At 55.1% G+C, this 16,088-nt stretch overlaps 1 protein-coding gene across 11 annotated transcripts in view; it reads right to left on the reverse strand.

Annotated features, from left to right (window-relative positions):
- GPSM1 (G protein signaling modulator 1) overlaps positions 1-16,088 on the reverse strand; it is a 162,867-nt gene that overhangs the window by 34,533 nt on the left and 112,246 nt on the right. For 7 of the 11 annotated variants that reach the window (XM_075905601.1, XM_075905595.1, XM_075905597.1 and 4 more), the window contains one exon: positions 10,768-10,947. The exons of 3 other annotated variants lie outside the window; for them this stretch is intronic. In XM_075905601.1, the coding sequence (XP_075761716.1) occupies positions 10,768-10,947 (180 nt within the window). One more of the 11 variants, XM_075905596.1, reaches the window with a different exon arrangement.

The following is a 16,088-nucleotide window of genomic DNA, read 5'->3' on the forward strand; positions in this document are numbered from 1 at the left end:
CAAACTCTTGACAGGGATGGGCTAGGTTTACTCGCATGGGGGGCCTGGATAGATGACTTCCTGAAGGCCCATCCAGCCCCACATGTCTATGATGGTCAGCCCCCCCAGACTAGCTTTGAGGCAGGTAGCACAGGAAATAGTAGTCGTACTATAAACCCAGTGGGGTGGGCCAGCTGCCCAAGCCAAGCCTGCAGGGGAACTAGCGGAAGGACTCGGGTTGCTGCTCCATGCTGCAGTGCAGACTCCCACATCTTCAGGACTAACCCTCCGGGTGCCTGCTGGATGAAAGCTAGCGCCGTCGGGCCCTTAGGACCTCCCTTTGCTTGCAGTGCAGACGCACTCTCCCAGGGACCGTGCAGATGGGCCCAACAGAACATCAGAGAGGCCCGATTGGGTCAGACCAAAGGCCCATCTAGCCCAGTGTCCTGTCAGCCCACGGTGGCCAGCGCCAGGTGCCCCCGAGGAGGGAACACAACAGGAAATCATCACACGACCTCTCCCCTTTCGCCCCTACCCAGCTTCTGACTGACAGAGGCTCGGGACAGCATCCTGGCTAATCGCCGTCTATGAACCTGTCCTCCATGAATCGATCTGGCTCTTTTTTGAACCCTGGTGTTCACCACATCCTCTGCTTGTCTACTGCTGTCCCAAATCCTTCACAACCCCTCCTCGCCGGCAGGGAGCCTTGAACAGGGCCCATCCGTTGGGGATGAACGTCCTTCCATGAGCGGCCTTGCCAGATCTTCTGGATCAGAGGTCATTTCTAGCTGGTCTTTTCTGGAACCTTGTTAGAACACGGCAGGACCACGGAGCGGTGATTAACCCCTCTGCTACCAGGCTGCCCGAGCCCTTCCCTGCCGGTGTTTGCAGCAGGACGTGCTGTCGAGCCCAAGCAGGCCGGGGGCGTCGAAGCGGCTCTGCAGAGCCGTGTCGCTCTTTTCAGTTTTGCAGGCACCGTGACGTGACCCGTTCCAGCTTGCTGGCATCGTGGCACCAGAGCGCGAACGGGGTCCAGGCTGGCCCAGCGCTCGTTGCTCTCACCCCCAGGAAAGCAGCACCAAGCGCCGGCCTCGACGCAATCCGAGCAGGCTCTGCAGCAAGGGAAGGCCGGCTCGCCGCCGAGGTGCTTAGTGTCTCTCTCGCACGCACTTCGACTGGCGACAAAACCAAAGCAAGTCCCACAGGTTTGTGGCATTACTCTTGGCTGGGAGGGAGGGGGGGAAAATGGGTCTTTTCACGAGGGAGCTCCAGCGCCCGGCTGCTGCAAAGGTTCAGGGAAGCAATGCGCTGCTCTGAGTGTTTATTCCAGGGAATCAGTAGGTGACGCGGTAGAACTGAGGTGAGCCTGTCTCCTTGCGAGGCCTCCTCTCGCTCCCCCTCGACTTCCTTCCGAGCGGAGATTCACTGACGCACCGACCGGACCGGCCTCCCTCCCCCTCTCAGGAGCCCCATGGGAGAGATCCCGCACGGGAGCTGCGGGGGCGGGAAAGCTCTGGGCTGCTCCGCACGGGAAGCTGGCTTGGCGCCCGCTCAGCAATTCGACCTGCATCTCGACAGCTCGCGAGTGCGATTCCTAGAAGGCTCCATGCCTCGCCCAGCCATTGCCCATTTCACTCATCTGGCCTGGGGAAAGCCACACACAGAAAATGGCCCCTCCTGTGCACACAAGGCCTCATGGGAGATGTGGACCACGTGGGCCCAGGAAGATGCTCTGACCTTTGCTCTGTGGCAGGCAGGGAGGAGACCGCACCGAGCAAGAGGTGACCTTGAGAAAAGGCAGTCTCCGAAGTGGCTCTAGAAACCTCTGGGGAGGCTTCCAGCTTGTGTGCAGCAAATACCCTGGGAAGAGTTTCTCTCGTGGTCATGAGGCTCTTTTGCTTCTGGCTGGGACCCAGCAGCACAGCAAACAATAAAGAAAAACACATCAAGAGCCCGGTGAAAGTTCAGGTACCTACCCACGGTATCTCAAGGGAATCCAGACCAGCTGGCAGGCCTATTCGAATTTAACAAACCCACAGGCAACCTCATCTCTCCACGATTCCACTCGTCTTTTCTTCTCTTCCGTCCGCTCCTTTGTAGGGCCTGTCTACACCGGGAAGTTTTACCAGTGTACTGGTATAACTGCAGCAGTATAGTTAACTGGTGTCATTATATTAGCACAGGTCCCCGGTGGATGCCTATTGCAGAATGTGCTCACATGGGAAGGGATAAGAACATAAGAATGGCCGTACTGGGTCAGACCAAAGGTCCATCTAGCCCAGTGGCCTGTCTGCCGACAGTGGCCAGCACCAGGTGCCCCAGAGAGGGTGAACCGAAGACAATGATCAAGCGATTTGTCTCCTGCCATCCCTCTCCAGCCTCTGACAAACAGAGACCAAGGACACCATTTCTATCCCCGGCTAATAGCCTTTTATGGACCTAACCTCCATGAATTTATCTAGCTTCTCTTTAAACTCTGTTATAGTTCTAGCCTTCGCAGCCTCCTCTGGCAAGGAGTTCCACAGGTTGACTATGCGCTGTGTGAAGAAGAACTTTCTTTTATTAGTTTTAAACCTGCTACCCATTAATTTCATTTGGTGTCCTCTAGTCCTTCTATTATGGGAACTAATGGTACCGGTAGAACGACATCAGTTTAAATTCACACCTTAGCTTAGTTTGGTCGAACCTTTTTGTGCTGACAAGATCACCCACTCTTCTTCTCTCCCAATGTCCGGGCTAGGGACTGGTGCTAGAAAAGGTGCTATTGGGGGAAAGACCTTAGCCAAAGAGTGGATCTTGCGTTTGATCTGGTAAGTGCACCGCCTGGTCTCCTCTAGCAATCAGCTCCATAGCCTGGATCCCCACTTCGAGAAGTTCACCAAATGAACTCAGCAGGGAGGAGGTGTAAAACAAACAGGAAGTATTTCTTCCCACACTGCACAGTCAACCTGTGGAACTCCGTGCTCTTGTGGGTAAGACCCAAGGTATCCATTGACCGGGGACTGGCTGGTCCTTTGGGGCTGGAAGAATCTGTTCGGAGTTGGCGAGATTGGTTTTTAGAGCCTCTCACCTGGATACGGCGTGGGTCTGATTGTGGCATAGGGAACGCTGAGGCCTCTAAAGGGTTTGCCTGTGAGGCTGCCTGCTGGCCAGAGTGGCAGCTGACGTGCTCAGTGTGACCGATTTGGTGCCTTGTAGGGAAGGTCTCCAGTCTCGGGCTGTGGGCAGTTCGCCCTGATCTGACCCTCTCGGCAGGGCCCAGACCCGACCTGTATGTCACCATGCGGATGGGATCCCTGTGTGTTTTACAGCCACCCCACTGGGCTAGTTAGCACAGGCAGCCACCGTCACGTCCATGCCTGCCGGCGCGGGCACCGCGCCATTCCCCTAGCTGATGTCTCGGCCTCCCGGTCCAACAGCACCCGTGAGCAACACCTCTGTTGAGCGCCCGGTTTCTGGGCTCATACAACCATGTGCCAAAGCACCTGCCCGCGCTACATAAAACAAGTAAACAAGCCCCCCACATCCTGTCTACGGGGGCAGGGAAACAGGCCAGATTTTCCATTCTTTTTCCGGCGACAGCACGCTCTAAGCGAACGGAAAGCCTTGCAAAGCCGTTTGTCACGGGGGATGTTTAGAGACACGGCGCGCATGAAAACTGCTTAGTGTCCAAACACATCATCGGCCCGTCTCTGCGAGTCGTCATCCCAATCAAACCCAGGTTCCTCGGCCTTGTGACTATACATGGTCTGTGCGGAGAGAGCCGAGGGGAGGGCCACTCGAACACACGCGGGAGCCCTGCGTTCGCCTCCCAGGTGGAGGCTGCCTGCCGAAGGAGGGTTCACACGCGCAGGGCCAGTTCCAAGGTGGCGACGGCCCCGTTCCCACTGTCAGCCCCATCTTAGTTACTTGGCTGTTTTTATTTCCACAGACGGGCACTTAGGCCCCGACACAGCGAGCAGGGGAATGTAGGCACGTGAGCCATCCCATTGACTGCCTCTGAATTCCTCACACGCGTACTCTGAAGCATAGGCCTGTGGTGTCACATGAGGCCATTAGCAGCAAGTCCAGGAACCAGCCTCTCTCGGTTGGGGATGGGAAGCCACTAATTTTCACCTCAGCCCATTGGAAAAACAGGGGAGAGCAAGCGGGAGAGCACTGCCCACGGGAGTCCATTTTGGAGTCTGGCGTGTTCCCTGAAATAAACCCATCCATGTGGAAGACACAGTTCCAGACCACCGCCCGCCTTTCCTCATGGCCTGTCTGCACACCGGCCGGCCGGGCAGAGGGAACTGGCAAGCCCGATCAGTGACGGTACCAATCAACCTGGACATGCCAAATCCTTTCTCCGGTTTGCCAGCCTGTAATGCGGATGCTGGCCTGCCACCCAGGAGAGTGAGTTCACACCCTGCTCTGCACAATGGGCATCCGTATCCCCTTCTCTCAGAAGCACGAGGAAGGTCTGTCCATGACTAACGCTGACTGGAGTGGCTCGTGACTGAATTCCTGCCACAGGGCAGACAGGCAGAAAGCAGGGAGACGCTCGAACGGGTGGTGTGTTTTACAGCTAGATTTCACCAAGCCAGTGATATACGGGAGCTCCTACACCAGTCGTACCATGGAATCACTCACAGATCCTTAGTCTCTCCAGCCTCACGCACCACCCAGGCCTATCGGACCCTGTGACAGAGGGTAGGGATGTAACAGTGCAGCCAACTGAACGATTAACCGATAAGCCGGTGTTAACGCTATCGGCTACAGCTCCCCCTGCAGCTCTGCAAGTCAATTTTTTCACGGGCAGGGTTCCAGCATCAAACCTTGCTGCTGCTCAAGTATTAAAAACACTGTAAGAGCTGGTACACTGGCTAAGTGTAAGGCAGGGCCTTGCTCTTGTGTGAACTTGGTTTCTGGGCCTCACTTCCCCACCTGTAAAAGAGAGAGACTATCGCCCGCTCAGAACTGCCGGGGGGCTGAGTACGGTAGAGGCTGAGCAAAGGAAAAGTCTCATTGTTAGCATCCCTCTCTGAGAGAGTTCTCCAGTTAGCGGCTTTAAGCAACAAAGAGTCCTCAGTAAAGGGCAGACTTCGTGAATTCTTGCCTAAGTCATCCAGCCGACGGCAGCTTTCAGGGAGCCGGGCTCAGCAGCGCTGTGCCGTGACCCAGCGGACAAATCTATTTTTACCTCCTCGCGTTAGCATCTAGGGTGGGATTTGCCAGCTCGGAGTTAAAAAAAGGATCATGTAAATGAGAATTATCGCTTAACAAGCCCACCCACGCGCCCATAAAGCAAGCTGATGCACTGCAGCATCAGGCTTAGGCAGAAGGAAAGCGAATGTCTTGTCTCTTGGAAGAGTGACCCGAGCTAGAAGCTGCCATGAATTACACGAAAGAGGGTGGCCGGGACATTCATGCACAGGAGCGAGGCACCCTTCGTTAGCCTGTGTGCGCACGCAGGTACGCAACCCGCACGGCCATGTCTTCAGAGGGGCTTGCACACAGAGCCAGAGCCAGGCTTTCAAAAGGTCTCAGCTGCCAAAGGGTGAGAATGCCGGCCCCTGGGTGCGGAGCTTGTTTGTAAATCTGGCCTGGTGCACGTGTGTGTTTCACGTATACACCCTTCTGCATGCACACGTACGCATTACTACACAGACCAGTACATGTTAGCAGGGGGGTGAGTGTACACACACACACACACACTTTTCCACGGAGCCATCACCCCAGAGAAGTCTCGGCTTCTTCCAAAAGGGAAATAAAAATACTGCGCATTGTTTTTTGGGTATGAAGAGAGGGGCAAGCCCTAGCGAGCGGGTACAGCACCCCCTGCTGGGAAGTTGGGGACGTCACGAGCATCCCACTGCCAGTGACTAGAGGAAACTTTGGCGTTCTGCTAAACACTCCCCGTCCTTCGTGGCAAGCGCCCCCATTGCAAAGAAAGAAAAGGCAGGCAGATAAAAACATGCTCTGGGCAAGGAGAAGAACCAGCCCCCGTCGGGGCACTAGCCCCCACTGACGCATTCCTGGCACCAAAGCCCGGGTGGGTCCCAGCGTGTAACCGTGGGCATGGCTACTGCTTGAAAACAAATCCAGGCGAATGCTCCGTTCTTGCCAGCTCTTCCATCCGCTGCCAAATAAGGGACTCCCCTTCAAATACAAGCCGGGGGGGCCGCCTTCGCCGTTCAGCCTAGGCACTCCTCAGGGGCTGGTCTGTTCTCGGCTGGGGCAGGGCCAGAGGGGCCACGCTCGGTGCGTGCAGGGAACAGACTGGGGCTTGTCCGCGGCGTTCCACCCCCCCAGCCCACGCACGCCTGTCTTTCTGAGGCACGGCAGGCTCAACGCGCTGCTGTCCCAGCGCACAGAACCACCCTCGGCCACAAGGCGAACAGACGCCAAACCTCAGCCTGGAAATCCAGAGCAGGCTGCAAGGCCAGGAGCCCCGATCGGTGCAAGGACAGAGAAGGGGCTTTTGCCTCAGGAGTGCAGCTGGCATCAGCATTAGTTTGCCAATAGCTAGGCAAAGCCTTCCTCACCCCTGCCCAGGAGAGACAAGTCCCCAGTGAGGCGCTGTCTGGTTCCCCTAATGATGTTGGGAACTGGAATTCCCTTGCCTGCTTGCACGTGTGTCATGATCATACCCTTAAAAAACGAACATGTGTATAACCGAGGGCCGGGTCCTACCAACACGAAGGCCTTGTCCACATTAGGGCGGTAGAAAAGGCGTAAAAACGGTAACTGTGCAACGGTTAAAAATCCTATTGGTTACACAGTTAACGAGGTTTGGGGATCTACGGCTGGGAGGGACCAGGGAGGGAAGGATGGGGATAGATGCCCCTATGGCTCCTGGGAAGCCGGCTGCCGCCCCATGCTGCAGGTGCTGCAGTATAAGGCTTATACTTCAAAGTCCGCAGCGCAGGATGGCAGCAGCCGGCTCCCCGGGAGCGGGGCTAGCAGCTGGAGGAGCGGAGCTGCCAGGGCTCACAGCAATCTGCCAGCCCCACTCCCAGTTTATAACCCGGCTCCCAGCACGCGTCAGCTCCTGGCTGCCAGCCCCGCTCCCTGGGAGCCAGCTGCACTGTGGGAGTTCAACCGTAATGGAAACCGATTAGCGGATGCTTATCAGTTAACCGGTTAAACCTTTTGCATCCCTAGTCTACACTCGGCAATAGCGACTGGTCTTTTTGGCCTGCAAAGTGCCGTTCCCTCCTTGCGAAACAGCACTAAGTACAGAGTGTGCGTGTGAGAACCCACGTGTGAGCACTGACTCTTGCCAGCTGGTGAGCGTGTGCGTGCCTGTGCATTTGGGGAGGGGAAAACCGAAGTGGCTACAAGTTTGGGTTTGATCCTGGATCTCAGCCTCATAGCGGCTCCCAAACTGCTCCCTCCCCGCCTCCCAGGAGTCGCTGGCAGACAGATTGGCTTTTCTGCGACAAGACTACCACAAGGCCCTCGTCAGGCCGGGATGGTCAGGGGGGGCTTTTTTACCACACGCAGCAGCCTGCATCCTCGCCACTGCGCTCCTGGGGGTGGGGGACGTGGTCTGCCTGACCGTTTGCTGGAGCTGGGCTTTTGTTCGGTTGCTGGCTGCCTGTTGGTGTTAAAAATACAAGGCTATTTCTGGCAGAAATGTTTTCTCTCGGTCTTTGTGTTCCTTCTGCTGCCCCCACCTCCTCTTCGGCTTGCTGAGCTTTGTTTTCCTTGCTGGTGTCCAGCTTTGCGCGGGTAAACCGAGGAAAGCGCTCTTCCTCGGAGACTCATTTCCCAAGGTGCTGCCTGGGAACAGGATCTCAGCTCCGAGAGCTCTCGCAAAGGGACACAGTCGGGGTAAAGGGCCTGTGTAGGGCAGGCCACGGCTCCCAACCCTGTTCTCTGACCAGTAGCCGCAATCCAGGGAACACCTGAGATAAACCCAGGACCCCGAGCCCTAGGGAAGGGGAGTCTAGATCCAAGAGCTGCAGCTCAAGTTCATTTGGAGCTACACAAACAGCTTTTGCGTCCCGTTCTTCTGGTGAGTGTTTTGAATGCTAACAGAACAGGCCCCTCTGCTTGCTTGTTCTTTCTGCATTTGCCTGCGTTTCCCCGTACGCGTCTGTAACCCAAACCCCGCGGCGCCGTGCGAGTGCACGAGAACAGAGCGCTCCCGAAGAGCCACACGGTTCCACAGGGCCCGTTGCCGTCTTTAAATTAACCGCCCCCCCGGCGCACAGGACAGCCACCCTGGGAATCATAAGAACGTGATAAAAATGGTCCCACTAGGACAGACCAAAGGTCCATCTGGCCCAGGATCCTTTGGCCAATGCCAGATGTCCCCGAGGGAATGAACGGAACAGGGAGTTATCGTGTGATCTCTTCCCCTGCCATTCAGTCCCGGAACCTGGCACTCAGAAGCAAGGGACATCTGGAACATAGGGCTGTGGCTCTCCCCATGTTGGCTAACAGCCATTGCTGGACCTATCCTCTGTGAACTTATCCAGCTCTTCTTCCCATAACATAAGAACGAGGGGTCACCAAATGAAATGAATGGGTAGCAAGTTTAAAACAAACAAAAGGAAGGGCTTTTTTTCATGCAGTGTGCAGTCAACCTGTGGAACTCCTCGCCAGAGGATGTGGTGAAGGCCAGGGCTTTAACAGGGTTCAAAAAAGAGCTTGATCAATTCATGGAGGTTAGGTCCCTCAATACTTATTAGCCAGGATGGGCAGGAATGGTGTCCTGAGCCTCTGTTTGTCAAGAGCTGGGAATGGGCAACAGGGGAGGGATCACGTGAGGATCCCGTTCTGTTCACTCCCTCTGGGGCACCTGGCGCTGGCTGCTGTGGGCAGACAGGACGCTGGGCTGGATGGGCCTTTGGTCTGACCCAGTCCGGCCGTTCTTATGTTGTTGGAATCAGAGCTCCTCACTTGAGATCACGGAGTGAAAACATTTCAAAGCCACCTTGCCCGCAGTGAGACCTGCAGCAGTTGCTTGTGGCCAGGCCTCCTGACATGGAGGAGGGAAGAGGCAACTGCCCTGCGGCCTGGCCAGTGACACTGGTCGGATCCCTGAGCCCTTCAAATCACTGCACGGTGCCCCGCAGGCGATTCTCGGGGTGCCGGGGGAGGCGGAGGTGTGGTGCGCTCCAGGCAGGGCTGAGGGCCGGGGGAGGCAGAGGTGTGGTGCGCTCCAGGCAGGGCTGAGGGCCGGGGGAGGCAGAGGTGTGGTGCGCTCCAGGCAGGGCTGAGGGCTGGGGGAGGCGGAGGTGTGGTGCGCTCCAGGCAGGGCTGCGTGTTGGGAAACCCACAATCCAGGCAGCGCTGAGGGCTGGGGGCACTGTGGTCCAGCTGCCCTTGGCCCTGCCCCGTCCCCCCCCATTGCTCAGGTGCCCAGCGAGGTTGTTGGCTCCCATTTGTGGCTCTGGCTCCGGGCTGCAGCGTGGAATACAAACCCAACAGCCTCCTCAGGATAACCCCGCAGCTGCCCGTCCGTGGAAACCGGGCCCATCAGCACCATCGGAAACCAGCTCAACCGCCTGATGTGCCGGGATGACAATCTATTTCAAACACACCCAAAGGTCCCCAGACTGGGACTCTCTGCGGTTCAGGGACCAACCGCGTCAATCAAAGCAACTCCGCTGACCCCGGACGCTGTAATTGCCAGACGACACCATCGCAGCCATTCACTCAACACAGCTGAGGCCAGCTTGTTTTTCCCAGGTTCCCACAGCAGAGCCCCTCTGCTGACTGTACGGCGCAGCCGCCGGCCAACCCTCAGTGAGGAGGGGCTGGCCCATGCTCTTCCCTTCTCTCTGAAGCAGCACGTAATCAGCCAGGGCGCCGCCAGCCCCCACGGGCCCCTGGGCACGGTGGGAGAGAGGACTCAGTTCCTCACTTCTGCAAGAGGCGGGGCCTCAGGTGCAAGGGGTGGAGCCTCAGGTGCAAGGGGTGGAGCCTCAGGTGCAAGGGGCGGGGCAACCAGTCTTCCACACCGTTTGGAGCACAGCATGATTCCTCCTCTCCCCCAGCACACTCAGCCACCCGGAGCACACAGCACTCTGGGAGATGCTTTCAAGGACCCAGGGCTTCGGCCACCACCGCAGTAGCCATGTCTGGGAGCCGTGGAGCAACTGCCCCTTTTGCCCCCGCCCAGCAGGCCTGCACTCGGCTACCTCCCAGGGCCTACCCAGAGCTCTGCCTCCTTGGAGAGCACCACCACCAGCCTGGGGACGGGCTCAGGACAAAACCTGGCCCACGCTTCTCCAAAAGCGACTTGTGATTGGGCCGCTCACTTGGGGATGCCCCACAAGGGTCCAATTCCCCAAAAGTGCCCCGCCCCCGCCCCCTGAAGAGCAGGCACCCTCGTCTGTATCCAGTGAGGGCCCCGCACAGGGAGGCTGACAAAATTGCTCGAAATGGTGACTTGGCATGCGAACAGCCCCGCACTTAGAAATTCGGATCGCCTCTCTTGCGAAAACAGCAAACGGAAAACAACCATAGGATCGTTCACATAATAGTCCCATTAGTGTTAATAATCATCCTCAACTATTCTATGGCCTTTTGTAATCAGTAGGTCTCAAAAGGAGACGTCAGGGTCATTATCCCTATTTTAAAATGGGGGAAATTAAGGCAGGGAGCAGTCAATTGATTTGCCAAATATTACAGGCCAGCAGAGCACTGGGAATAAAATCCAGATCTCTGGAGTCTAGGGCTCTATCTACTAGGCCACACTGCCTCCCATCCCGTCAGGTTACAAATGTGACAAGAATGAACATTTTATAAAAAGCTCAAAGAAGGGGCGAAAAACGCCCGTCATCTTCCTACCGATTGAGACACCTGGACTCGGACATCACTGGCATCCACCGGTGACAAATGGGACTCCTGGATTTTCCTCTCTGAACCGGACTGGTTCTCTTGGTATTTCTTGGATCTCACAGGCAGAGACAAGAAGTCCTTTCCCGTGATCTTCAGGTCTCCCATATGGTGGCTATCCCCGTTCTGCTCCTTGGGAGGACAAGAAACATTCATTGCATAATTCAGCTGAGCCTTCACGGGGTGATGGCAGGTTTACCCCTAGAATCTGTAGGAAGTTAACCTGGAGTTTGGAAGCCACAATTTATGAGGATGGCCTGGAGAATTCCAGTTCTGCAACTGTCGCCCCTTTCAGCAGTGGACAATAGACTGGAGAGGACACATCATGCAAAGGAAATGCAATTCGTCTGCCTTATGCTAGCTCGTCATGGGCACTTTTGGGGACCACGTCATTATTAGGGTTGCCAGATGGCTTCACCAAAAATACCAGACACCCCGCCCCCCAAAAAGGGCAAAAAAGTGCCGGGGGGGGGGGGGGGGGGGGAAAGCCGGACACCTGGCAACCTTAGTCATCGTTCTTGAAGAGTATCGGAGTTAAGTGGAGGGGACAGACTGCTATTCTGTTTAGAGTGGAAGGGATATTTTAGATAGTGGGTATGTAAGTCCATGCCAGAAATTTGTGATAGTTACTAGGCACAGAGATAGCCATTCTAGAGCCCCGGCTGCAATTTGAGGACACTGGATTAAGACACCACCACCTCAGAGAGATCAAGAGGTGCTGTGATGGGGTGGACTAGGCCCAAAGGCCCGCTGCTGGAGTCCTCAGGGCTCTGCCACACCCATTTCTGGAATGGATCAGTAGAGAAATCCTCCAAGCAGGCTAGAGAGGCTGCAGGGGAAGCAGCCGATCAAGGCTTAGGAGGGCCATATAAAAGAAGCTGCAGAATAGAGCAGGAGTTAGTTGCTGCATGGAACTCCAAGAGGGAAGACTGGATGCCAGGATGGAGGGAAGAGCAGCAGATCCTTGAAAAGTCAGTGCGGGCAGGCTGAGTGCAGAACTTGACCAACCCACTTGAGGATACCAAGATGGGCCCTGCCGGTCTAGTTGAAGATTGAGCTGAGGGAAGAGTTGCAGAAAGGGGACACCAGTTGAGGATACCAGGATGGGCCTCTGTTGGGTGAGGGAAAAAGGCTCCAGGAAGAAGACTTAGAGCTACAGCACTACAGCAGGGCCAAGAAAGAACGTGGACTGTAAGGCCTGAGCTGCCTAAGACCAGCCGAGAGAAACACTGCCAAGGAATGGACGGTGCTCGCAAGAGGTGGGTTCCAAGCACGTTACAGCCATCAACTAACGTGGGACCTGGGACTTCCAAGGAGATCACCTATATGTCGCGAAAGCACAAACAATCCTGCCCAAAAATCTTCGATGCAGCAACCCAGCGAGTGAGATGCTTTACACCACCCAGCACACGAACAGCACTCAATACAAATAATAAGCAGGATTTCTTGTAAGGGATTAAGGCCCAGGAAACCAAGAAGAACCCGGCAGCTGGGTCACATTTCAAACTACTCATGGAGAAAAACTACCAGGTCAGGCAGACACATGAGACACAGTCATTTGGAAGCGACTCCCCGAGATTTGATTAAATCACTTTAATTCCATCCGTAGTGGGTGTAATTGTCATAGAAAAAAAACCCATTTACCCTACAGCTAGTAATAGGCATCTCTGATTTGCAAACACAAAGGGTTCCTAGAGCTCAACAAAGAAATCAGCTACTGCAGGAGTAGATTTACTTCCTTTTCATCCATTCGCTTCCACACCTACAGAGAGACTCTCCCCTTCCATCCATACGTCAGCATACCCAGCACAGACAGGGGTTAAAGGTGAGCAATGCCCAAAAGGCAGAGGTTATAGCTTGCACCGACGCCCTCACATTTGAAAACTCCGTGCAGTAGTTCTTCATATTTACAACAAAAGACATGTCCCGAGAAAGCAGAAACAGTGTCAGGATCTCAGCAGCTGCTCCGCTGTGATCATGAACCCACTTTCCCTCATCTGGCTATGCCACTGCATTGGGAATCAGGTGACCCGAGTTCTATTCCCAACTTGGCCATGGACATGCCTCAGTTTCCCCCACTGCAAGTCAGTTGGATAGATAGCATTGGCCAGGTCTACACACAGCTTAGTTAGGCAGAAGAGGTCTGCTGCAGGCCATTCCAGATCTGAGGCAGTGAAGCAGACTCATTGGATGTCGGAAAACGGCCTGCCGGGATATAAGCATCATTGAGAACGGAAAAGAAAATGGTACCAGCAAGAGTGTGCAGACAAGGAGCTTCAGCTGGGAAGGAGAGACGGTCTCACCAGTTGAGATGCCACCTTCAGCAGAATAGTTAAAAAAAAAAAAATAAACTTGACCTGGTTGCCGGTGGGCCCTGGGCAGCCGGCGATCTCGTTTGTGAATCCCTCCTCCAAGCACAGCTGTGAACCTTGCCGCTCCAGCAAGCCCAAGCCGTGGAGCTGTTGGCGAGTCCATCTGTTGGCTACATCTGCCCCTCCTCGGCTTGACTAACCGTGGCGGAGCCCGCAGCGACTCGCAGATCCGCTGATCGGTGGCCTGAGACGCACACAGCTCTGTCCCACGCCGCCCGGGTCTTTCTCCTGAGCACTGGGCGAGCAAGGGAGCACACCCGCTCAGGCAGCAAGTGTGAATCTTCCAGACCCTCCACTCTGCAGGTCGGCACGGAGGGGAAGTGCCCTCAACTACCACGCGGTTCCTTAACGATACTGAACACGGACAATGTTTGTAGAGTTCCAAGCCCCTCTTCTTCCCGCCACGCTCCTGATGCAAGACGCGTGCAGTGACTGCCGGGTGAGGGTAGCTGGTTCCAAGCAGACTGCCTGGTTTCAGGTCCTGCCATCCACCGTGGCGACAATAAACACGAACCATCATCCCAGCGCACAGGTGGCGGGTAATGCATCGCCTTCCCAACCCTGCCTACACTGCCCAGCTGTCCAGAGGAACCGGGTCTGCACAGCCCGGCTCCCCAGCATCCCGGGAGGGCGAGGCCTGCAGTGCGGCAGCTCTGGCCCTCCGCTGGGGTTGACTGGGAGGGGGAGGTGGTCGAAAGGGCATGGTCTCGGGAAGAAGGTGTGTGGTTTTGGGTGGAAGGGGCGGGGCTTTATCTTGCCTTCCCTAGATAGGCCTTCTCCCGCCCCCCCATGACAAGAGGGATGAAGTGACTTGCACAAGGTCACAGAGAAGGTCTATGGCGGAGTCAGAAACAGGAACCGATTTCCGAGTCCGGTGTCCTGCCCACGGGACCATGTAACTTCCGTTTCTGGAAATAAAGCTTCTCCCATTCCAATCCCCCTCCTCTCCCTGCCTGACTATCCCTCACTGGCCTGTCTCCTCCGACACACTGGTATTTCCCTTGCGAGGATGCGGCCATGGCACAGACCAAAGCCAACAGTGCAGGACAGCCGGGATGTGACGCTCAGAGCTTCCAGCCCTCGGGCTACCCTGCAGTAAGCGTGGTGCTTGGCGCCTGAGCACGGCGCCCGGATGCTCCAAGGACCATGGGCAGGTCTGGCGGGAACTTTAGCTGCAATATTAATGGGTTTTGCTGCCACCGTCCTCTACCGTCCAGGGTGGGGTGGGGGGAGGGGGAGAAGGGCATTGAAGACCCTGACCTGCAGCCATGCCTCCAGCAGTGAAAGTGCATGCACTGATGGTGCAAATGCGAGCCACTAAAAATTGGTGTGGCTACAAAAGAAAAACCTGGGGGGGGGGGGAGGGGTCAGGGGAAGGAGCTGGGTCAGGGTGGAGTAACACTGTTTGTTATTTTACATGCATAATTAAAGAAAACCCCACTGCGAGTTGGTTTCCACTATGTCGACATTCAGAGCCATCTCGTCCACAGGATGGTTTGAGGCAGCAACCCCAGGCCCTGTGCTTTCGGGGCCCCACAGGGAGCGGTGCCAGCAGCGTCAGACCCGCCCCTATGCTCCCCAGCAGCGCCGGGAGCCGTGGGGTACAGAGCGCCACAGCCCCGGCCTGCTCTGCTCCGGCCTCTCGCAGCCAGGTCACTCTGCTGGGAAGTGGAGCAACTCAGCCCGCTCTGTTCCACTCTCCCAAGAGACTCAGCTGGGGGCCGGCTCAAGCGAGGAAGGGGGGAGCCCACCAGTGACCCCCTGGGTCGTATCTCTTGGGGAGGAGGCTTGTGGGAAGGGGTGCAATGGCGGTAGGAGGGGGCGGGGGCAGGAGGGGGTGGAGCGGGGGCAGAGCAGAGGCAGGAAGAGATAGTATGGGGCTGGGCCCGGGATGGAGGAGTCCTAGGTCCTGCGATGCTGGGACAAAATGGGCTACTGGAATCGTTGGATGCAGCGGGGCTGGAACGTTCACATGGGGGTGCCGAGAGTCATTGAACCAAACTGCAAACCCTGTATACGATGGAAACCGCTTCAAGGCAGGGGGTGCGGCAGCACCTCCCACAGTCCTAGTTTCAGCACCTACGTGTCTAAAAAGAAGAGTACGGAGTAGGAGGAGAGAGGTGATTTTCTCTCTCTGTACACAGCCTTGGAGAGATCCATACGGTATACCGCGTCCAGCGCTGGTGTCCACATTTCTAAAAGGGCACAGGAGAGAGCCAGAAAGATGATTTGAGTGCAGGAGAAAGTGGTGTAGTGGGAGAGGCTTAAAGAGCTTAATCTGCTTAGTTTATCACAAAGAAAATGGAGAGGTGATGTGATTACAGTATACAAATAGCTTCACCAGGAGAAAATACTGGCTACTAAAAGGATCTTTAATCCGGCAAAGAGAGACATAAGCAGGGTGGATTGATTTAAATCCAAGAAATTTAAATCCACTGATATTAATGATGATTAAAATAAATTATTTAAATTGAGGTTTCCTGCTTGCCGATTTCAATGATGCTTTGCATTTCTACTTTTCAGTTATACTTTCCTAAAGAAAGATTGATTCTCTTTAGTTGGTAACCACTAAAACATATTGATTTCCACTAAAGATAGCCTTTACACTAAATTTGGTGCTTCTTTTTGTTAAGGAACATAGTGTATTGACACACATTTATTTAAGCAATTACATAATGTAATTTTTAAAACTTAATTTATGCTGATTCTTAATTTTGACATTAGAATATGGTTAATGAGCCATTTCTTATTTACAAGATGATGATTAATTTATTTACTTGTGATTTGTATCAAGCTATATTTGGATTGTAATTTGAATTCAATTAAAATGCACAAAAAGAGCATTTCTCTCACCTAAATGAAAATACTTTAATAGTGGCAGATACATACCAAAGATTTTAT

The sequence above is a fragment of the Pelodiscus sinensis genome, chromosome 22 (genome assembly GCF_049634645.1).
Source record: "Pelodiscus sinensis isolate JC-2024 chromosome 22, ASM4963464v1, whole genome shotgun sequence".
Classification (NCBI taxonomy): Eukaryota; Metazoa; Chordata; order Testudines; family Trionychidae; genus Pelodiscus; species Pelodiscus sinensis.